At 39.6% G+C, this 24087-nt stretch overlaps 1 protein-coding gene across 1 annotated transcript in view; it reads right to left on the bottom strand.

Annotated features, from left to right (window-relative positions):
• The window catches only part of ak5 (adenylate kinase 5), a 104538-nt gene that overhangs the window by 23178 nt on the left and 57273 nt on the right, over positions 1–24087 (bottom strand). The window contains exons 9-11 of the mRNA XM_085388152.1: positions 14189–14234; positions 12570–12614; positions 877–1040 (exon numbers count right to left, since the gene is read on the bottom strand). Coding sequence (XP_085244278.1) covers positions 877–1040; positions 12570–12614; positions 14189–14234 — 255 coding nt within the window. The remainder of the gene's footprint in view (positions 1–876; positions 1041–12569; positions 12615–14188; positions 14235–24087) is intronic.

Here is a 24087-nt window from a genome sequence, read left to right as displayed (position 1 = left end):
CTTGGGTTATGCAGTAAGAGAAAATTCACAATAAGTCCACCTCTGAATGACTCAAAGAAATTAGACAAAATCAAGTTTCTGGAGTGGCCTAGCCAAAGTCAGGACAAATCCAATTGCGATGCTTTTGCACGACCTTACCAGGACGATTTTGGTTGAAAACATTGAAACAATTCTCCAAAGAAAAGTGGGCTAAAATTTCTCCACACTGATGTGAGAGATGCATTGGCAGTTAATAACTGATTGCAGTTTTTGCTGCCAACGGTGGCACAACCAATTAGGTTTATTTAGGTGAGTCAAAATTATTTTTTCAATCTTTCTGAATAAATAAAATCATCATTTAAAAACTGCTTTTTCTATTTACTCAGGTTATTTTTGTCTAATATTAAAAACTGCTTGATGATCTGAAAAATGTAAGTGTGACAGTTATGCAAAAATACTGGCAACCGCCCATGCTTCCCCTCAGCCTCTATCAAACACACATGTGAGGTCAAGAGCACTGAGGTTCAAACTCATCCAAGACTGTTAGTAGATGCACCTATGATATCAATTTAAAGCTCGTACGTCACCTTAATCTTGAGTTATCGCATTCAAAACGTTTTGAATCCAGGAAGCGGACAAATACTTTCTTTTACTTGCACTGGAGATGAGTTGAATCTAATTTTACCCTCATCCTAAACGGTTATGGTTAATCCCTTTTTTTATATGTCCAATTTTTCAATCACACAAGTTATGGAGTATTTATTGTGCTAATAATGCAAAATGTGATTTTTACAAATGAAAACAATGTAAAGTCAAATCAGTTTATAATTCTAGGCTTTGTGAGCTTCAGTAATCCCCTCATTATTTGCTTGTTTTACTCTGGACTGCCACACTGACCTCAGGCAACTGTTCTCCTCTCTCAAGTGCGTCCCGCAGGTAGCGCCCCCTATCGTTGTTAGACTGCAGCTCGCTGCAGAGCAGGTCACCCAGCGTGACGCGACGCAGGCCGAACCTCTCCTCCATCCGCTCACACTGCAGAGCCTTACCTGAGCCTGGACCACCTGAGACAGAAACACAGAGAAACAAGCAGAAATAAGGCCATATCGTCACGGTCAAGTGATCACTGAGACTAACCTCCTGTGAGAAGAGGATGACGAGGAGGAAATTGAAAGATGACAGAAGAATATAAAGGAGGGAGATGATAGGAAATGGACGATGAGTGTTTGTGTGTCCGAAAGAAGGTACAGTTAAAGAACAAAGAGAAACAGATAAAAAACAGATAAAACAAAAAATAATCAATTAAATTACATTTATTAAGAAGGAAAATGGAAGGTAAAATTGTTTCTGCATTTTTCTGTGAAGTCTTCTAGGAGTGGTTTTTCACTGACTTTGCTGTTAGCATCGCAATAACATTTAAGCTGCATAATAAAAGAAAGATCATCTGTATGCCGTCCTCATTAAGACAGGGGTTTGTGCAGAAATAAGTTTGCAATTTGCAGAGTGATGCAGAGGTAATATAACAATTACTTTCCACAAGGAGTAAATAAGGAAAGCACTGCATACTTTTAAAAAAGTAAAGAGTAATGTGGAGGGCTTAAAAAGGCAGAATGAACATACAAAGCATCATATTCAGAGAAAGATAAATCAAAGTGGGAATTAAACCTTTTTTTCTAACCAACCAGCTTTCATTAAGTAATTACATTTTAGCTGCTTTCACTTCTTACGGTCAGAATATATACCGGCACTTTCTGTGTTTGATAGCTTGCTGTGATGCTCGCAGGTGTTGTTGCAAGTATAATTGTATAACGTGGCCGTGAAACTGTGTGAAGCAGTCATTTATCAGCGCTAGCCTTGAGCCTAGTAATAAAACTCAGGATGCGCTTCATATTCATCATTATTCAACTCGAGTTGAATTCAAAAACAAGTGCGCTCATCACCATTTCCTTACGGAGCACGGACAGATATGAGCGAGGTGAGGCTCGCACGGTGGGGAACGACTGAAATCAGAGAGAAGAAATCAAGGAGGAAGGGCTAGGGATTCATTCAGAACATAAACACCGCCTTCGTTTATTTAGCCAGGCTCCATACGCTGCACAGACACCTCCACCAGGATGTAAAATAATGACCCAGAAATCCTTGAGAAGCTTGTTAGTGGCTCTTCTAGTTAGTTCGTCTTGCAAGTCAAACCCCTGCGAACTGTCTGAGTGTGAAGACGGTTTCATCACTGAGAACATCATCTAGATGAACCCAGTTTAAAGGTCACAGCTTTGGGAAGTGTTTTACTTTCCTTCTTACTTTTACTTCATTTTCTCAGTAGGTGTCACAGTGTGCACTGCAGCCATGTTAAACATTTCCATGCTTTTAGGGTGCAAACAGCTTGCATAAATGAAAATGTCCTCAGATATATTCGAAACCAGCCTTTGAGGCTGGATTATTTCCTGAGCTTTGAGAAGGAGTAATATATAGAATTATTAGTTTAAAAACAAACAAACTGATGCATGATTTTAAGAAAAAATGTCACTTGTTCAACTAATTACAAATTTGATTTAAAAAAAAAGCAATTTTATCAAACCTGTAGCCTCACAGGCTGCCGCCTCATCCAAACGGCGAGTATATTTAGACACAAATATAACTTTTCACAGTGTAGATGATGTTATATTAATGTTTCCAGGATCCTGGTTACTGAGCTTTGTGAGGAAATAAGTAGCAGGGGTGGAAATCCTTAAATTAAGGTGTTTGTGAGCATGAGATGCTGCATAGTGTCCTCCTAGGGTCATTCTTTTGTCCATTCTCAGAACGAGTTTTTAAGAATGTATGGGGTGCACTGAGTGTCATATTGGGAGCAGTGAGAAAGCATTTTTAAAAAAATCATATCTGACATGTCTCCAGTTGTTGGCTAGTTGGCCTGTATGGTCATCTTAGGCGCAGAGTTCTGGGTGCGAGCACAGCTGCTGTTTAAAGCAGCCAATCAAAATAAAGTTGGCTTAAATGGAGCTGAAACAGCTTGGTCGAGAGGATTACTTTGAACTGAATCATGCAAAGCTATGGCTTAGGCCAGCATTAAAAATGGGCAGCAGGAAATGAGTGTGATAACATAATGTGGTGTGGATTTGATAGAACACAGGAGAATCATAAAGATTCACACATTTTTTTTTTTTATCCATATAATCTAAACCTAAACAGAAACATAAAAAACATGAGTAAAGAATGAATTTGCAGCTTTGGCATGTTTGAATTCTGCTTCTGGTTTCTCTGCTAACGCTCAGTTTGGTAGAGGCTGAGATCTGAGATGCCCAAACCATCCTACCATGTGTGAACAGCACTGTCACAGCGGCGTCCGCGGTAAGAGCCAAAGTGACAGATGGAATAAATTAGAGAGACAGAGATGGAAGCAGACAGAGATGAAAACGATGAGCACAAAACAAGGCAAAGACAGATACAGCCCTGCTAAATAATGTTTCCTTAAAGCATTAATAGGTAATGTTAAGAAACTTTATCAGTTTACATGAAAAATGGACTGGGAGGGGAGATTTTTTCCTCAAAATGTTGACATGATTTATCTGTTATCTGGTGATGATTACTGAGAATGAAAAATGTTCTTGCATCATTTTAATCATTCGACAAAAATCTACACATTGTGTTTCACAATGAGCAAAGATGACAAACCAACACAATCCTCTGGAATTTATATTCTGTATGTGTTAAATTACATGCACTACCAGTCAAACGTTTGGACACACCTTCTCATTTAGTGGTTTTTCTTTATTTTTACTACATTGTAGATACTGAAGACATCAAATATATGAAGGAATATATATATGGAAATATGTAGCAAAGAAAAAATAAATAAATGACTCAAAAAATATGTATTATAGTTCCTCAAAGTAGCCACTCTTTGCTTTGTTGGAAGTGCTGCAAACCTTGGCCTTCTCTCAGTGAGCTTCATGATGTTGTAAGAGAAATGACATCTCCATTATTACTTTAGGAACTGGAGGTCAGTCAGTCTGGAAAATTGTCAAAACTTTAAATGTGTCCCCAATTGCAGTCGCAAAAACCATCAAACGCTACGACAAAACTGGCTCACAAGAGGACCGCCCCAGGAAAGGAAGACCAAGAGTCACCTCTGCTGCTGAGGATAAATTCATCCAAGTCGCCTCAGAAATCAATTTAACAGCACCTCAGATTAGAGCTCAGATAAATGCGACACAGAGTTCCAGTAGCAGACACGTGTCTACATGAACTGTTCAGAGGAGACTGCGCGAATCAGGCCTTTATGGTCAAACAGCTGCTAAGAAACCACAGCTAAGGAAAAGCAACAAGGAGAAGAAATTTGTTTGGGCCAAAAAACCACAAAGAATGTTGTAAGGGCTATTTGACTAAGAAGGAGAGTGACGGAGTGCTGCACCAGATGGCCTGGCCTCCACAGTCACCTGACCTAAACCCAGTCGAGATGGTTTGGGATGAGATGGACCACAGAGTGAAGGCAAAAGGACCAACAAGTGCTCAGCATCTGTTGGAAAACCATTTCAGGTGACGGCCTCATGAAGCTCATCGAGAGAATGCCAAGAGGTGCAAAGTGGTAATCAAAACAAAGGGTGGCTATTTTTTAAGAATCTAAAATATAAACATGTTTTGAGTTATTTCACACTTTTTTGTTTATCACATAATTCCATAAGTGTTCATTCATAGTTTTGATGCCTTTAGTGAGGATCTACAATGCCATGAAAATAGACACCATTAAATGAGAAGGTGTCTAAACTTTTGACTGGTAGTGTATGTTATCAATTAATCTTCTGTGCCTTGCTGATTACCTGACTGACTGTTTAATCAGCTGATTCTCTTATTAAGCCCGTAAATCCTTAAGGGGAAAAAAAAAAGTTATCATTAGAAATTTCTTCATTAGCTTCAGCAGGGTGGTTTCTGCTTGTTAATGGCATCCTCTAACACCATAACACTCGTTTCCAGCCAGCCCCACTAAGTGCAAAATTACCACTGTTGCATCACACACTACCAGCAGGTTTTTCACTTTTTAAATGCAAGTCTGATTACAAGGGCAAATAATAATTTTCCGCAGAGAGGGGAAATAAAAAGAGAGAGAGATGGAAGTCAGAGAGCATGGTGGAATAAGACAAAAAGATAGAAATGGAGGGAAAATGGCTTAAGTAAAAGCTCACATTAGTATTTCACTGCTTTTTCCCTCCTGTAGCACTTCTGCAGAACACTTTTGGATGGGTAACCCGATGCAGCAGATGGTTTGTTACACCGAACCATCTGGAAAGTAGTTCTTAGAAATTGTTCGCCAAAAAGCCAGGCACTTTTTCAAATATTCTTGACAGATCATTGGGTCTCACCATCTAACTTAGCGCTCACAGGAATGATCTATAGAATTTAAAGAGCACCAAAGAGGAAAAAAGTCAAGCTGCAAACTGAGGAGCTTTGAAAGTTGGGGGGGTGAGTAGTGCAGCGATGTATGTAGCATGTAGCTGGCAGATTCTTACCATCTATACAAGAAAAATTTGTATTTTAAAGGGACCCACTTCCAAAAATACTTGGCAGGTGATCAGATGAACCATTTGTCACAAGAAGGATTTTTAAGTCACAAGTTACCATGCAAGGCAGTTGGTGAGGCAAATCCACATTAAACTTGAAGGCAGCTTGGAGATTTTGCTAACTTACAGAAGGTGTATCTGTACCCAAATTTATTGGATTCTTTTACCTGTCGGCCAAGTTTGATGATAGTTTTTATTCAATCCTGTTGTCAAAGAGAGAGAGGAAAAAGAGTCTCCTCTTCTGACTTTTAATTAACAAAATGTAAGTGCCTTCATTAATGTTTAATTCTTAGCAGCATGTGCAGGTGGACAGGTTTAGCATCAATATAAACAAAAGGCCGAATTATACAGAAGACCAAAAGTTCAAACCTGACCTGATATGTACTCATAGAAAAGGACACCCATGTTTTCCACACAGACTCTTAACAGATGACATTGCATGTTGGATCAAAATCTGACAATGCTTTTCTACATTCATAATTCCATCACTTTTGATAACATCACCAACGCCACTGGCTGAAATGGAGCCCCAAACCATGACAGAGCCTCCACGTTGTTTTACAGATGGCTGTAGACACCCACTGCTGTACCTCTCTCTCCTCTGTACATACTGATGAGCACTTCAACCAATGAATCATCACTCCATCACACCTGTTGCCACTGATTTTTCAGTCCAGTTCTTGTGTCATCTGACACATCTCAGTCTTTTCTCTTTGTTTCACTTAAGAATGGCTTCTTGAAAGCCATGCTCCCACCAAGACCATATCTTTGAGGCTTCAGTGAACCTTAGATGGATCAACTTAAGGATCAGATAAATCTCTCAGGTTCTGTGTCTTTTAAAAAAAAATCTGAAGGACATGACTTTCAGATTCTGTTAATCTGCTGTCAGTTCTTTTTAGGCCTGCCATCGGTTCTTATTTCCTGGACTTGTCGAGTTTCCTCCGATTATTTTTATTTATTTATTTTTTTAAAGATCCACGGCACACTGTGCTGAGTTATGCCAAGTTTTCAGGTAAAAGCTCTTTGGGAATCACCTGGTTGGTGCAAAAATACTATTTTATGCCTGTCAAACTGTTATCTTTGTAATTTTTCAGCACTTGTTCATCCCTTCAGTTAGGTAGGATGATTCACTTCTTCAGTGATTTTATGAAACTGTGGCTCCTTGGAAGAAAATTATGAAGAAATGTGGAGCGGCTCTAGACTTATGCACAGCACTGTATATTTAGCTAATTAATAACACTAGTATTATACTATTATATAACTAATTTAGAACAAAGGAAACATGAGATGTGAAGCATAAATATGTCCAGCAAATGGCAGATATTGGAATTGGTGTAATTACAATTTTCCCCCATCTTATTTCTTAAATTACACATAATTTCTTAACTTCCAGCTCTATATTGTTATTCCTCGACTCCCTCTGATCCCCTTTTGGTGTACCGTCTCTTTAAGAAAACTTGGCTGCCTCTTGAAGTGACTTCATATGGGAAAAAAACAGAAACCGCCCAGCACTGTTAGCTTTTGGCCCAATGGGTTTACCTGTACATACACTAACCTCTATATTTAAGATTTTATCTATTGTCAAATGAGCATCCAACACTGCAGCACAGAATGTGAGTGAAATTAAGGAAAAGCTTGATATGCTCACTGTAAAGACACTCTGGTGCTGTCATCATGATTTCTGAGAATAGGGAGATAGCCTTTTTTTTTTTTAGCCCCTAATAAGTCTGAGAGATAACCTGTATCTCCCCTGAAGCAGCAGCAGCTTCATTGAAGCTGGATGATAAAAGGAGGAGACAGGGATGGTGAAAGGCTACAACACTTTCATGTAGAACTGAGGAGTCATCAAGCTGCGTCACGCAGTCTTGAGTCAGTATTTTCAAAGTTGGAATGACATCTGACGGGGCAGGAAAGAAAACCTTTCGTCCCTGCAGTTGTTTCTTGAAGGGAAGTGCTGGACAACTTGGGTGTTTGAAAGCACTCTTTAAAAACCTACAACTGCTGAAAATACAGCAGAATAAATCGGTTAATATTATTAATGACAAAACATTATGGGGACCAATTAAAGTAATATGCAGCTCTATGATTTTCTTCTTCTCTTCTCTGTGGTAGCTTTGCATGATTTGACCATGTTAAATATGAGCATCCATGACTGTAGCAGCATTTAATGACAGAAAATAATTAAAAAAAACATTACAGACCATTTTAAAGTCATATAAGCATCTTAAGCTTGATGGTTTTCCGTTTAGGTTAATTAATTGAATGCCCCTAAGCCAGCGGTCCCCAACCTTTTTTGCGCCACGGACCGGTTTATGCCCGACAATATTTTCACGGACCGGCCTTTAAGGTGTCGTGGATAAATACAACAAAATAAAACTAGTACCGGTACCGAAAAAAAGAAGATTTATTCATAACACACATGAAAAGACCCAGGAAAACCGAGTTAACGATAAAAACGATAACAAAATAACGCTGAAAACCGATAAAAACCCTGAAAACCACACATTTCATACCTGAGCCTCAACTCTCACGGCCCGGTACCAAACGACGAGGCCCGGGGGTTGGGGACTGCTGCCCTAAGCCTCTTAACAAAGAGCAGTTTGTTAAGAGGCTTAGTGGTTTTATGAAAATATACTTTATTTTTATTTATATAGTTTATTAACTCACTGACTGCCAGTCACACTAGATAAAAAATAGGATGGTGTTTGGTGGTGATGCTGGTTTCCCAATGATTGCACTAAATTTCTTTTCATTTGGCAACTGTTTGCAGTTGCAAATTAGAGGAACTAATTTCAGTTGCAAGGAGATTACAACTGTCCAACTCAGCAGAGCCGCTTCTAAAAAGACTGCAGATTCAGGGATCAGTTCCAACAACGTTATTCTATCAAGGTGTGGAAGAAGACCCAAACTGTCACCCTGTCACTAAGGCTCAAGCCTGCCATGAACTGGAACCTGCTGGAACACTGACATCACTCTCCACAATGAAGTAAGCTTTAAATTTCCATGAACTGAGAGAGGAATAAAGACGAGGCTTTCAAACCCACAGTAAGTAACAATGAATCTAACAAATGAAAGTGATCACTTGTACTGATGCTCTGATGCTTACAGAGTAATTCAGCATTTTTCAGCTCATTTTTCCAGCCCACATCTTACTGATGTGGTCCAGAAACAACTGGAAAAATAAATCTGAGTTCCTGTATTGCAGAAAAGTCTCCTGGAAAGGTTGACGGACGATTCCCCTCGCAGACAGTGCTGTTTTATTTTCATATCAGCGTGTTCTTTTTAAAAAAAAGAAAGTAAAAAACAAACAAAAAATTAAACATGTCAGCTTCCTTTCATACATACATGACGTGCTCATATTCATAAGGGTTCACAGAGCTCCTGCTACTTTGCTTGACACAACACTATGAGCAACCTGCCGGCAGAACAGTGGGTGGTAAAAGATATAAGAGCGATCAGACAAGAACGGTGAAGGTTTTATTCAACAGCTGCCAGCCAGAAGAAAGTTGTGAGGCTGTGTAAAATGTAAATACAAACAGAAGGCAGTGATTTGCAAATGATTTAAATTCTAGAATTCTTTAAAAATGAACTCTAGACCTAAAAAAAAACAGCATTTCAAAGATCTTTTTCTTTCTTATAAAAAACTTGCTCATTTTGAACTTGTGATGATCATGAAAATGGGGAAAGGAGTCGATTTCTCAGTGTGCTGCATCACCTCTTCTTTTAAGATGTCTATGCTGTTAAACTGAATTTAATACATAGTTCAGTATCTGTCTATCTGGGAACTGAGGACGTCAGCTCCTGTGAGTGTGTCTTTCACACTACTAAATAAATGATTTCAGCTGCTCAACAGTTCGAGTCTTCCATTGTGATAGCTTTTGTTTCAAAATGCACCAACTGTGGACGGTGTGCGACATGTCATAGGCTTCTGTAAGGGCCAATGCTGTGAAATACTTGCAGAATGTGGTTCAGCAATGTGCTAATAAAGAGAAGCAAATAATAGAAATAAGAAGGATGCAAAACAGACACTGTCTGAATGGCAGTAAACTAAAAACTGTATATATCGTTCAGCATTAATGATGCCTTCACGAATTTGTGACAGATGCTTCTGAACTGTGTTTATAGCACATCAGATGCTTTTTCTCTTCTTTTTGCTAGTGTGCTCCTCTTTAGATGATCAAGGCATAGACGCCATTAACTGTCCCTCAAGTTCTGTAGACATGAAGTATACAGACAACCTCTGGGATGTCAAGCATTGGTGCAAGGGACGCTGCCAAATAGTGCCACAGACTCTCCTCTGCCCCCGACCCCTCCCTGAGGTTTCTTCCTGTTAGCAAGCACTGTCGCCAAGTGCTTGCTCAAAGAGGGCCGTTTGATTGTTACCTCACAGGTAAAGACTGTGATTTGGTACTAAAAATATAACATAATTGAATTATGTGAGCTCTCAGGAGCTCACTGATCTGCTGATCCGGGTCTGTGAAAAGATCCTCCAGGATACCATCCACTGTCTCAACAGTCACATCCAAGAAGTGACAATGATCATAAAGGAAAACTAGAGAAAAATCAGTCATAAGGGCATCACAATCAATCACATTGCACTGCAAAACCATTCACTTTTGGGGGTTGCCTTGTTGTTTAACTTGTTATCATGTTGACTTGCACCAAGACAGGCAGTCGTTTCTGTTTTCTAACTGGATAGATTGATATCCCTGATGTCTTACTGGCTTTATAGTGTGTCCATGCAGTCTGTCACAGAGTAATGACGGATGCTCATTTCATCTGCAATAATGTTACTTATTAACCTATTTAGTCTTTTGCTGTTCCTACTCCAGCTTTTGTTTGAGATATGCTGCTGGCATCAAATTAAAATGGCAAAAATACAAAAAAACAAACAAAAAACCCAATTACTCAGTTTTCAAATTTTCCCTTTTTTATTCTGTTTTTAAATACGTTAACTTCTGTTTTAATAAATTAGACTTTCTATTTTATTTTCCTGACAGCACAGTCGGAGATTGTTATAAATGGAGTGAAATCCTAAATGTTATCTTGATTGGCTGACCTCTCATTATACGGTATAAAATTTGTTCGGGAGACACATCTGAGTGTAGGTGACAGTTGTTGCATTTGTGGGTGACATTTTCCTCCAATTATCTGCTGCTGCTGTGAAAAAGCTTTTGGTCTGGCTCAGCGTCTGTTTTTCAAATCCTCCGACAAACTGGTGTTCATTCAGATCAGTCTGGATTTGTCCTGAGAGTCCATGAAAAGGGATTTTAGCACTGATATATGGGTGTGATAGAGAGCGCACACACACATACACACTCAGACTACTGATTAAATAACCTTTTGGTGACCGTATCTTTAGTGTTTTTCCACGGTAGCAGGGTTGACGGTGGTTAATGGAGGGTCTGTATGTCCCAGATCTCTAATTAACCTGCACGTCTGTCGTGTCTTCAATTAGCAGACTGAGCCACAGTGCCTCACTGTACTGTCATGGCATACTAATTGATCACAAAAACTGAAAACCTCTTCCTCTAGGGGCTGGAAGTAACACTGAGCACAAATTGGAAACAGCAATGATGCATTTTTCTATTTTGTGACAAATATTACTTAGATGGCGTATATATTTGCACACGAGATTGATCTGAGAGCTGCCTTTAGAGTCACAATGCAGATTCAAGTTAATAAAAAAATACTGACAAAGATATTGGTTGTTCCACATGGAGGAGATTGGCAACTTATAAGCACCATTTCCACTGATTAATGTGATCGTTTTTACTTGTATTAACATTATCTGAATCCGTTAATTGATTAACAACATGGTTAACAGCATCCAGCAGATATATTGTCTTTGACACGGATAATATTGGGTTTATATACCTCGTGGTTATAAACCAGATTAAAAAAGAAAAACAGTGAATCCCTACATTTGACAAGCTTAACCTAGTTAATTTTAACCAATTTGTACAGATAATTATTCTGTTTGGTGACAAAGTGATATAAACTTCTCTTAGATCTAGTCTATCATGGAAAATAAAATAGTAGAAAAGAAAAATAATGCATGCACTACTTTTTAAAAATGAAATCCATGTAATGCTGCAGAGAGCAGATGAACAGCACACGGAGTCCGGCACAATAAAAAATGTTTACATAGCACCAAATCACGACAACACGGGCCTTAAAACACTTTAAATTGTAAGATGATGAAGGCATGGACAACGTTATGCTGCCTGTAAAATCATTTAGCATGACCGGTTTGGTGGTGGGTCACCAGAGCGTACAGGGCGCAGAGGGTAATTAACACCACACAAAAAATAATTTCAGCAAAATAGACGAACCTGCTACATCATGTTTTTTTTGCAGTGTTATTTTGGTAATTCATCCCATTGTGTGTCTCCTGTGTTTTAACTTCTCTTTGTCGTCCTTCTGATTTCCTGATTGTTTCCAAATATGTGTCATTCTTCAATCATATCTAATCTTGTTCACTTTTCTTTTCCCCCTGTTTGTTTCCAGCGTGTCAGCATCTCCCTTTCTGGGCTTCTCGTGCCCCTTTAGATTCTTGGTTTGTTTGTTTTTTCCCCCTTTTTTGTATTTCATGTGCTTTCTGGAGCCAGTTAATGCCTGCTTTTCATTATTTAAACCTGCCTGTCAGTCCTGGATCTGGGTCTTCTCACAATCTGAGAAAATGGCCCCAAGAGTGCAATTATATGCAAATCAGTAACGTTAGACTTCGTGCTTTCCGTCATCATAATTTCTCTGAAAGGAGGACTTATTTAGGCTATGTGTGCCTAATAAATTGCTAAATGTCAAACCGCTGTTGAACTCTAAGTACTGTAGACACGCATCAGTTTAAATGGGTTGTTTTCTACTGACAGACACAAGTAAGATGAAGATATCTGTCACTTCCTCCCTAGTCTGACTTGTGTGTGTGTGTGTGTGTGTGTGTGTGTGTGTGTGAGAGAGAGTAAATTATTAACTAGCAGCTTGATGAGCAATCAGCAGCTGCTCTCTATCACCGTGCGTGCCCATGTTGTCAGCTCTTACCCATCATGAAGATGACCTTTGGTTTCTTCTGTTCTGTAGAATAACCTGTCAGAGGGAATAAAATCACAGTTTAACATGTGGTTCAGAACCACACACCCATATACTTGTGTCTCTAAGGCCCATTTTCTGTCCTCCTAACCTGACCTTGATCATCACAAGTAAACCTCAACACCTTTTTTTTAGGCTTAATTAAAAGTGTCCATAAATATAAAACATGCAATACAGCCGCAGTAATAACAAAACATGTAATGGCACAGTTTATTTAGCTGACGACATCTCCCTCCTGTTGTCTGTTCATCCCCTAAGGGGACTAATTCACGAGGAGAGGAATCGAGCATGTGCAATAGGGGTGAGACTCCCTTTGTGTGTGGCCGATTCGTCTCCTGTGTTTTTCCTCCTTTTGTGATTGGCTGATGGTGTGTGTTCTGTTGTTACACCCTACCACAGAATTTTAATTAAGCATATATTTGCAGTTTCCCCATGCATTACCCCGGATGCTAAGTAGGAAAGGTTTTGTGAGCAATACTTGTGCACAGAGCTAAAGCGATAAGCATTTGACTTGTGCGTTTTAATATTTCCTGTTTAGTTTTCCGAGGAAAAACATTTTGTAAACAGCGGCAGTTTGTTTACATGAAACAGAAGCTGTAACCTTCTAACTTTATCACGCAGTAAATACAGGTGTGCTCAGACACACTGCTTTTGCACAGTTGATCAACTTTATGATTTTGGCAATTGCAATGACATCATCCTGGTAAATTCATGCTCCGTGGAGGCACAGCTCACTAATAGTTATAACTCTTGTGGAATCACTGGAAAAAACTGTTAAATCCAAATAGAAAATATCAAGTGGTAGCAAAAATCTTCTTCTTTCATTTGGCACAGGCACATCTGCCTCCATCCTGCCCCTAGCATCTTCTTCTGTCACTAACCCTCTGCAAGTCTCCATGTACTACATCAGTCACTAAATATAAAGTTCCTATTCTCAACCTCCTCTTATTCCTTCCTGTCCTTTCCTCTTGCTGTATCTGAAAAGCCCCCCCCCCCTTTGCCTTTGGCCAGCAGTTCCACCCTGTTTGAAAACAGCACAGGGGGTGGTCGTCCTTAACCCAGTGCCCGAATGATCCGTTACAGAAGTCACATTCCTGATGAGCTGCATGCTTGATTTGGCAAAGATTCCCATCCTGACGCAACCCTCCTCATTTATCATGAGTACACTGGCACACGGTTTCCCCATGGCTGGGTTGGTAGCAAGAATCATACCAGTAACATAATAATGAAAACAGTTTGTACTGTTGGATAATGAGATAAACATCAGGTCTAAGTGGCGACAGTGAATCAACAGATGAGCCTCCCCTCGTATTACACAATCAATACTGTTGATGCAGAACAGTGCTGACACACACACACACACACACACACATACACGGCTGCAGGGAGCGGTTCATTGTGGTGAAAAATGGTTACATGACACTTGGCATTTACTGAGATGAAACATTTTGTGATGAAATGCTAGACTGAGTCGACTGCAGGCAAAAGGGACTATGGTGGAAAAGTAGGAAGAGTGTTACTTTGCTCCTTTTTAAACTGAAAATCAAATAGCAGTTATTTCCTCAACTCACTTTCTGTGTTTCCTTCGGCGTATCCGATTTCTTCCTCCTCTTCAACCTGGAAGAAAGTGAGAAATAAAGGTCTTTAGGTTTTATTTATGTTCATATTTTTCCAAAATATGTTTCAAATACTGTGTTTGTGCAGCTCCACATGCTTTCCACATATGCCCCAGTGTATTTGTTTATAAACAGATACACCCATAATTAATAGTAATAGCTACTTTCAAAAACAATCTAAGAAGGTGAGAAGTAGTTTAGAAAATTCCATCAAATAATGAGTTTTAATAAGCACATTTGAAAGAGGATAGTGAATTTCCACAGCTGTGAGACTTGGATAGCATTAAACAAGCTACTACAATCATCCAGACTTCTGGTTTCAGGTTTTCGGCCCTGCCTGCACAAGGTTACTTTCGATCAACCGCAGGAGAATTGGTGCGATATTGGCTGCCAAAGTTTCTCTGGTAGTTCACCTCAAAGGTAATGGGTTAGGCTGAGGTGAGGGCTGCGTGAAGGCCAGACATCATGCTCAAAAACAACTTGTTAATAGCTCCAGGTTTGTACACAAGGGAATTGTCATGCTGAAAGATTGAATCCTGTAGAAGCAAGGCCAAAAACACAGGTTGTCCATATACCGCTGGTCATGCCCACAGCATTCGACAAAAGAACACAGAAAAAGGCTTCTTCTTCTTCTTTGTGTGAACTGCTTGTCAGATGGTGATTCTGGAAATCACTCCTACCTCGACATATTTCTGATGTCCTATTAGGGGTGTCTGTGTTTGACTGTTCAGCAACTTCCTGAAACTGACAACCTGATGTTAACAGCAATTTTGTGGCATGATTGAAAGCACTGTGAGGGAGAGCGAGGTCTCAAGGTTTGTGCTTTCCCTTTTTTTTTTTGTTGTACAACTATTGGCGCTGTTCATGAGCAACAACATAGAGATGCTGCCTGAAAGTATAGACTGTTTTCCCCTATTTTAAACAGGTACCCAGGATGTTGTATTGGCTGTTCAGATTGGGTATAAACATATTTGATTTGCAACACTGTAGCTCAGACAGACTGTAAACCATCTTCTAGAAGAGATAAAGTATGTATTTGAAAAAGAGATTGGGCTGAGTGTCCCTACAGAGCAATCACATGGTGCTAGCCTTGAGGAAATGTCTCTCAGTAAACTGTGATGGCAGAGCAACGACCTCACGGCAAATTGAGCTCTAAAGCTGGCTAGAAAGCTTTGTCACTTTAAGTGGATGCAAACTGCTTCAGCCTGTTAAAAATAATAAACTAAAATAAAAAAAATCCCAAGTGTCATTTGTGCAGATTTTCCTTTTCATTACTATGCTCCTCAGCTTCAGCCATCTGGATCACTCTGGCATGCATTACCTACTAATTACTCAAGTGCTACCATTATAATGTGTTTAATTCTTATGATTTAACAGTCCGATGAAGGCAGAAGCAGACAGGAACATTAAGACCTGAATAGGTGATGAGAAAAATGGATAAAATGAATACTCGAACACAGGTGACAGTATCGCAGGTGTGATACTTCTGGTATAAGAGCAGGGACCCTTTTAGACATTAATTTGAAAGTATAAGGAATGGAGATACACTGAGGTCATTATTCATTATTTTAGGACTGTTTGAGGGGCTGACACTCCACTGAAACTGCTCTTTTCAGTCTCTGTGATCATCTTGTAATGGGATCTGATGCAGGGAATTGTTCTGTGCTCATTTTGCTTGACCTCAGTGCGGCCTTTGATACCGTTGACCACAATATTTTACTTAATAGGCTAAAAGTTTTGGCTGGATCAGCACTAGACTGATTTTCCTCCTATTTATCTGAAAGGACTTCTTCTTCTAGGGTGAGAAACTTCTCCTGCTACACTGCTTGTTTAACCTTTGGGTTCCACAAGGTTCATTCCTGGGTCCCCTGTTGTTCTCTTTCATCATTCAGTCTTTTTCTGGCATTTCTTATCATTTCCATGCTGATGACATTCAGCTGGTCATGTCCCACCAGCTGGATTGACTGTCCACCCTGATTGTTCATCCCGGATTAGTGATTGGCTCTCCAATAATTGCCTTGTTTTAAACTGTGACAAAACTGAGGCCATTTTCAGTTGTGAGCTGTAGTCTTCTCCTCTGAACTAGAGAAAAATGCTCATGCGTTAGTATGATTACACCTGAGTTATTGTAATGCCTTTTATACTGGCTTAGACAAATCATCTCTGTCACACTTCTAAGCGATACAAAATGCTGGTGCCAGACTCCTACACACTTCAGCAAGCAAGCTTGCATAAGACTGATTTTATTCTCTTTACATTGGCTCCCAGTTGATTTTGGAATTCATTTTTAAATTCTCACACTTGCATCATGCAGAGCAGTAAATGGACATGCTCCGGACTACTTATCTCAGCTTCTTGTGAAATGCACTGTTGCTCACTGTCTAAGGTCTTTTGGTTATCCCTTGTATAAGACTAAAGCTAAGGAAGAGCCTAGCACTAAGGCTCCAGATCAGTCTACCATTCCAGCTCAGATCAGCTGAGTCTTTGGAGTCTTAAAAAAACCCTTTTCCTTCTGCTTGCATTCTTTTTTTTTTTTTTTAATCTATGTTTTTAATTATTTTTACTCTGTTTTAACATGGGTCACTTTTGATATTGTGTTGTAACTGTTGTTCAGCCCTTTGTGACTTTTATGTATGCGAAAAGTGCTATTTAAATAAATGTTCATTAGTTCATTAAATAGTATCAGCAATTACTACAGGTTGAGATGAAGAAATTCAAATGAATAATTTCAAAAGGACACAGAAAACTGTAAGTCAGTCAAGCACCTGCTTGTAGGAGTGTAAAGAAAAAAACAAACATGAGCTCCTCACTAGTGTTTTGTTGGCAGTAGAAACTATTCAAGTCTTGACTCAACACATTTTTAAAAAAAAGACAATTGTCTCTAGTCTAAACAATACATTATATGCTTAATCACCTCCATACTTTTCTTCAGTTCCCACCAAAAGGCATGTGAGAAAACTGAGCCTCCAACCTCACATTTGAGAGAAAAACATTGAAAGTGAACCTAAATACTGTGTGAACTCTCTGTTAGCCAGCAAATAACTTGTCTAACAGGTGTATCACAGATCCTTAGTCAAAAATGTTACAAAAATGAATGGCTTGTTATCAGGCCTTTGCCAAACATGATGGCATGCTGAAGAGGTAATCAAACCATTTGATTCAGCTGTGTTGGAGTAGGGATGCATCTAAAAGCTGCAGGATAGTAGCTCTCGAGGACCGGGATTGGGCAGCCCTGCCCTAAGGTGAACTGCTAAAGTCTCAGTTGTTACCTGGATTTCATGTGAAACATACTGTATTGTTCAATTCTTAGAGAAGTAAAGTAAGATGAGTTGTTCTTGTGTTTTATGGAGCAGTTTGCAGTGCGGAGAGTCGTAGAGAGATCGGGCTGCCTGCCAGGAAACACATCAGAAAGTAGCTAAACATCAACTGCAGACTGTTGACTAAAGGAAGGATGACTTCTCTTTATGTTTCCATCTATTACTGGTTCTTGACTTCACATTGCTCTGTCGCCTGGTTATGATTTATACGTTTGGCTTTTTGCGGCGAGGTCAATGTGAAGCTGAAATTGGAGAAGAGCAGAGATGTGACGTAAAGTGAAGGAGAGCACTGTTCCTGTTAAATAAATGCCGTCAGTGTGGGGGAGTGCTGGGTGCCAACGACAAGCCAGCTTGGCATGTGGGTACACCAACTGGTCTGATGACTCAGAGAGAAACACATGCACAGCGAGCATTGAGTCCACGTGATGGAGATGAAACATGCAGGTAACCACACACGAGCCGCTGTAAAATCCACCAACAACAACAAGACAACATTTTTTTTTAAATTCTCATGATGTGAAGACTGTATGTTATTGCTAGATGTCACAAACACATACTCCTACACAAACATCTCAAAACCTAAAGCTTGTGTCTGTATGAGCAGCTCTATGAGAATCTTCACTGTGCACTACCAAATATAACTGTCAACCGATGTTGGAAAGGCATCCGGCTTTTTCTTAGATCCCTATAAATGAGGCAAAAACTAATATAAAACATCCATCTGAGTGTGGGACGTATGGAAAATTCATGGTGTCCCTCAGCAACAACCTTTTATTATTTGTGTATAAAATATGTCTGTAAATTATACTTTATGCTAGGGCTGTTCATATAACGATATAGATTGGATAACGACATAAAAACGTCTATCGTTTCATTTTACGCTATCGTTTGTTTCGTGGTGTCGCAAAATAAACTGTTTACGGCAATATTTTTTCATCGTTTTGATGGTCACTGTAGTGGCTATATTAATTTCTTAAAGTTCTCTCTTTCTCTTATATTTAATGTAACCACACTACAGACGGACAAGTGCCTGTTTTTATGCATTGTCGTTAGCAACAACGACGGTAACAGCATCGCGTGTCCGCTTGTTTATGTTCCACACAAACCTTTCACAATAAAGCTCAAGATCCTGTTGAGACTTTTCAAAATAAACTGAGTCACGTGAAAGAGCAGATTAATTACGGATGAGAATTAAAAAAGAGCCGCCAGGTGCTAAAAAATAAACCTTAGACTCAAACGTTAGAATAGGCTTTTCCCCGCAGCACGCCGTGTAATAAATACTCACAAAGAAAACGGCGGCCCTTACAACTTATGTCTAAAAATGTCTCGTTTCATGCATCGGTTAAAACACTCGACTCCAGCTGGAAAGACTTCCCGCAAGTCGAGCTGCCCGAGATTCACAGAATTTACAGAAAATGTTACATTTTTGTGATTTATATCGTTATCGGGATGATAGCATTCTTGAGATTTTGGTCATATCGCACAGCCCTACTTTATGTCATGACAAAGTACAGCAGAGGCTGGTCACGAGATTTGGTCATGAAACAAAGTTGGGGACAAATTTATATTTTGATCTATTGATGCCACACGTGGAAAGTTAAGAAATGAATAGATACAGTCATGTAATAAAGTTTTCACAGTACAGCATTGCTGATTCCACAGGGTATAAGAAGCAACTGGGTGCTGCTAGCCAAATTACCAGCCTGTGTGAGCAGCTCTGTGAAAGCAGTTTGGTCAGACTGTTCAATGCTCGAGAATACTTTGGAAAAAAAAACTGAACAATTATGGCTTGTTTGGAAGAGTTTCAAGGAGAAGGCCTCTCTTTTCTAAAATGAACATGGAAGCATGGCTTAGGTTCACAAAGTTGCACAAACTTTGTACAAACCACCAAACAAACCACAAGACCTCTGGAACAATGCCCTCCGGATGGAACATTCTATTTGTGAAGATAACTAAACAAAGCATAACAGCAAATACGTAATACTAACTGTCCAGCAAGGTCGTGAAGGGATGATGATTTGGGCTTATTTTGTGCACCTTGGAGTCACTGAGTCCACCATGAACTCTTCTGTATACCAAAGTATTCTAGAGTCAGAGCATTCTGAGCCATCTGTCTGACAGATAAAGCCTGGCTAAAGTTTAGGGAAAGTGCAACAGGACAATGATTCCAAGCACAGCAAAAATAAGGTTTTGCAATGGTCCAGTTAACTGAAATGGTGAAGCAGGACCTTAAGAGAGCTGTGCATAAATAAATGCTCTCAAACCTCAACAAACTGAAGCAACATTGTAAAGAAGAGTGGGTCAACACTCTTCCACAACCATGTGAGAAACTGATAGTTACACAGGAAATGATTACTTTGAGTTAATGATACTAAAGGTGGAGCAACAAGCAACTGAATTATGGGGTACTCTTTTTTTACATGATGGCAGACAGACATGCTGATAGATGGATAGATACGTAGGTAGGTAGATGGATGAAACCAAACAAAAAAGTGAGAAACTACAATATTGAAGTGACAGTCTAAGTTTATCACTAACAAGACCTGTCCCTGTTAGAGGATGTGTGCAATGCTTACTAGGTGAGGTAAGTTAAGGTGCAGGTAGTCTGAAGGGTTGCTACCATACAGACAAATAATACAAGAAGCAATCATATAGATCATCATCTGGATAGATATAGATCATACAGATAGAGAAATGTTCCTCTATGGAGCAATATCTATATAGAAACTGTCATAAGATTTTACACAAAACCAGATTAAGAAAAAATTGCTACTGCAACCAGCATCAAGAGACTTGGTGCTGGTTTGTAGAGAGTCATGGCAACAAGTCATTGTCTCTGTCTCCTTTCCCCTTCTGTGATGTGGGCTATGTGGTCCAGAGGACAAAAGATCTCCTCAGTATCTCAGTGGTGCAGGACAGCAGCTGCAGTCTGTTAATGATACACCGTGCTGGGGATGCTGGTTGTTGCCTGTGATGGACAACGGTTTATTGCAAATTTGTGCAAATTCCATGCCCACCATGGTGCCTGCTCTCTTAACGGCCTATCTATTCACATACCATCCCCATTCTTAATGTTGCCTCCGCAGCAAACCGCTGTGTTGAGGAGAACACCGGAAACTCCTGACTGGAAGCTGGAGTTTACCGCCGATGTTTATTGACCCAGTACAGCCTGCTCTGCCGCTTCCAAAGTGGCATCCGGGCTGACATCATCACGTCTAGATGCGACCCCACCAGTGGGGCTCAAAATCCCTCAGACGAAACAGGATGATGACTTTGTTAGCAGCAGCGGAGGATGCCTCTCCATCCATCTTCATTTCTAAAACCAATTCCCTCACATGAGACTCTCTTCATGAGTCATCTGTATAATCTAATTAAACTGTGGCTGTCATCTCAGCTTTTCAAACCACAGGACCACAATACTGAACTGTCATGTTGATTAACAGATACGATCACATCGACTGAGGAATGATTGTCCTGCGCATAATAATGATGAAAGCAAAAGACGCCATTACACACATTTCACCTTTAAAGAAACCAACAGTCACCGCAGTAATCTCCTCTAGTTCCCTGCAGGGATCGAGCTCCGTTAGATCATGTTAGAAGTGTTCTTGTTACTTTTGTTGTGTAATTAACAACTGAGGTGAAAAAAACATCCAATGCTCTTTTTAAATTAGTAGTGCTCTTGTCAAACTTTTCTCATTTGCAACAAGCTGAAAAGTTTTGATCGTTGTAACGATGCACACGTCTGCAAGAGGTTACCAATTTAAAAAGCGGGTCCTACTGTATAATGAACCATGTTGCTTCAGTACACGATATTCCATATTTGTGCATGTCAAGTCTATTCTTTTAAATGTTTTTGGCCTTTATCAGCTAAAACTATAATAGATAGGAAAAAAATCAATACATTGCTAAATATGAAAGTCTGTCAAGACATCTCTAACCTGGAGATAGCTGTGTTTGCAACATAGCAAATATGCAGATGAACAGTGGAGACTTTGTGGTTAAGGCTGCTGAGTAAGTTGAAATGTTTTGTGTTTTCATTTTTTGGCTCTTGAAACTGTAACTGTTTCCTCCAAGCTGACTACGTCGGCTGTAAGCTTCAAACTTTTCAAAGCAGATTTTCCAACATGTTACGATCAAAAAATGTTCTTTTTCTGGACAGTACCCATTTAATGTCACTGACTACATTTCTAAAAATCCCCTGAAAGGAAATTCTTTTCTGAAATACTTGCATTCTCCTCCGATTCATGTGAGCAGATGCATTTTTGTTTATTTTCTGGATTAACAGGATTAAAGGCTTGCTTTGAGTTTCATGCCTGTCTTGTGCATCCTGCCTTTGTATCTGGTCAAATTAATCGACCATTCACACAGCAGAATATGACAAAAGGAAACATTCACAGCAGTTAGAGGATTTCTCTGCATTTTTCACCAGTTTAAATAGTTTGATATAAAAGTAATCACATTTAATAAGTTGCATTACGTACTTTTAATTACGATGTAATTAAAAGTATAGCATTACTTATTACTGTTTACCAGGGTAACTACTAATCCATATCACTCAAAGCACAACCATGGCTAGTAGTCTACAGAGACACATCTAATACAAAGGTTACTGTGATGAAGCACAAAGATGTCCCACTATAACCCCTTCTTCCCTTCTCATTTTGCTGTTTGCTTTTTGTTTTTCTGTTGTTATTTCTCCTAAAAATGATAGAAACAATATTTAGATTATTTAGATGTGCCAGTAACCAAGAGGGATTAAGAACCTCAAACCAAAAATTAGTACCTTAGAAAATATACCTGTACAGTAGGTGTCCCTCCATCATGAATAAATTAGAGATAGTCAGAAATAATTGGAGGAAGCGTCCAAGACATTTGACACCAGAGACCAAAAATAGCCACTCTGTCTCGATGTCTCCCTCGTCTGCAACCTTCCTTCGTCCACACTCTAACAAAGTCTTTCTCCTTTTCATATTTGGGGGCACAAATATGGGTTGACAAGGTGGCACGGTGCCTTTCGACTGCAGAGGCAGAACTGTGTCACCGCTCCACACAGGAAGGGTTAAATGGGAGAATCACTGACTTCAGTGAGCCGGCAGCAATGTCCGTTTTACGGTTCCCTCACTGAGCGGACTTCATCATTGGTCTCGAAGCGACTACGTGACATCAGTCAATAATTATCGACCATCCTCACATGAAGTTCGCTTTTGTCCGTCACGACAAAGATTGTTTTATTAGGAAATCGCAGCTGGCCATGAAGCTCTGGAGACACTCAGCAGTATTCTGGCTCTCAGGTCTCAGAGAACCAGCTGTGAGAGTAATTCTGTTTATGAGGCTGATAATAAGGATATCAATAATTTTAACTGTATAGACACTGTGTGTCTGGCTGAGAAGAACTTTAGGACAATGTACTAGGTCCATCTCAGAAAGCTGATAAATGGATGTCTCTTAGACACCAGCCCTTTTTGTAGCTCCAGTGTTTGATGTTTCTTAGGGATGCACCATTTTCTTTGCTTATTCTTGGCTTTGAGTGTTTCGTCCCTTGTACCCCCTTACAATTTGTTGTTTCTTTCAGTTCAGCCAAGACCATTATAGTTGACATAAAGTGTTCTCCCATCATAAACACTCACCAATCAAAAACAATACTCAGGTAGGCTTTGGCATTTAAACAATGGTCAGCTGATACTAAGGGATCCAAGGTGTGCCAAAAAAATTATCCCTGACACGCTTACACCACTGCCACCAACTTAGATGGATGTTTGTACCATATTCTGATCTTACCTTCTAAATGTCAGAGTAGAAATCGAGACTCATGAGACCAGTGTGGTCTTCTGCTCTTGTAGCCTATCTGCGTCAACGATGCTCTTCTGCATATGGTTGTAATAGCTGATTATTTGAGTTACTATTGCATTCCTATCAGCTTAAAGCAGATAGTTGAGTTGAGCTGAGTTGCTTCTATGCAAAGCTGATAGTAGGAACAGGAGCAACTTAAACAGCTAAAGTGACTTAAATATTGCACTCAATATATTTCGCAATTGGATGTTTAGAAGGGTATAAACTGGGCCATCAAGCGATTTGGGCCAGCACTGAGATTATCAGCTGTATCAGCTGATCCATCAGGACTGTGGGCTAGGTGAAATCTCCACAAGCCTGTCTGGATTCAGGCACTTTGCCCCATTCATCCTGAAAGATCCTGTCAAGCTTTGTTAGATTACAGCGATGTTGTTTGGGTATCCAGTCGAATGAACAACATCGGTGGAGTGCACATTTGTATTTGGGTGATTGCTAGATGTGTAGAGCAGAAGTACCAATAAGAGATGTAGAACTTGAGAAAAGTAGCAGCGCATTACAAAAGAGAATGATGACAGTGTGACAAACCGAAAAAAACAGCAACAACTCAATTTTATTTTGGCTTCAGCTTTCACTCTGAGGGAAATTAAAGAGCTATCAACATGAAATGAAGTAAAGTCAATAGAGCAGGAGGCAAATATGTAACACAAATGTGGTCAAAAAGTTACTGTTCTCGTTAGGTGAAAC

This window comes from Rhamphochromis longiceps, linkage group LG18 (assembly GCF_057381845.1).
Source record: "Rhamphochromis longiceps isolate RC_006_pf linkage group LG18, R_longiceps_female_GT1.1, whole genome shotgun sequence".
Classification (NCBI taxonomy): domain Eukaryota; kingdom Metazoa; phylum Chordata; class Actinopteri; order Cichliformes; family Cichlidae; genus Rhamphochromis; species Rhamphochromis longiceps.
This window is presented reverse-complemented; position numbering and strand designations above follow the sequence as displayed.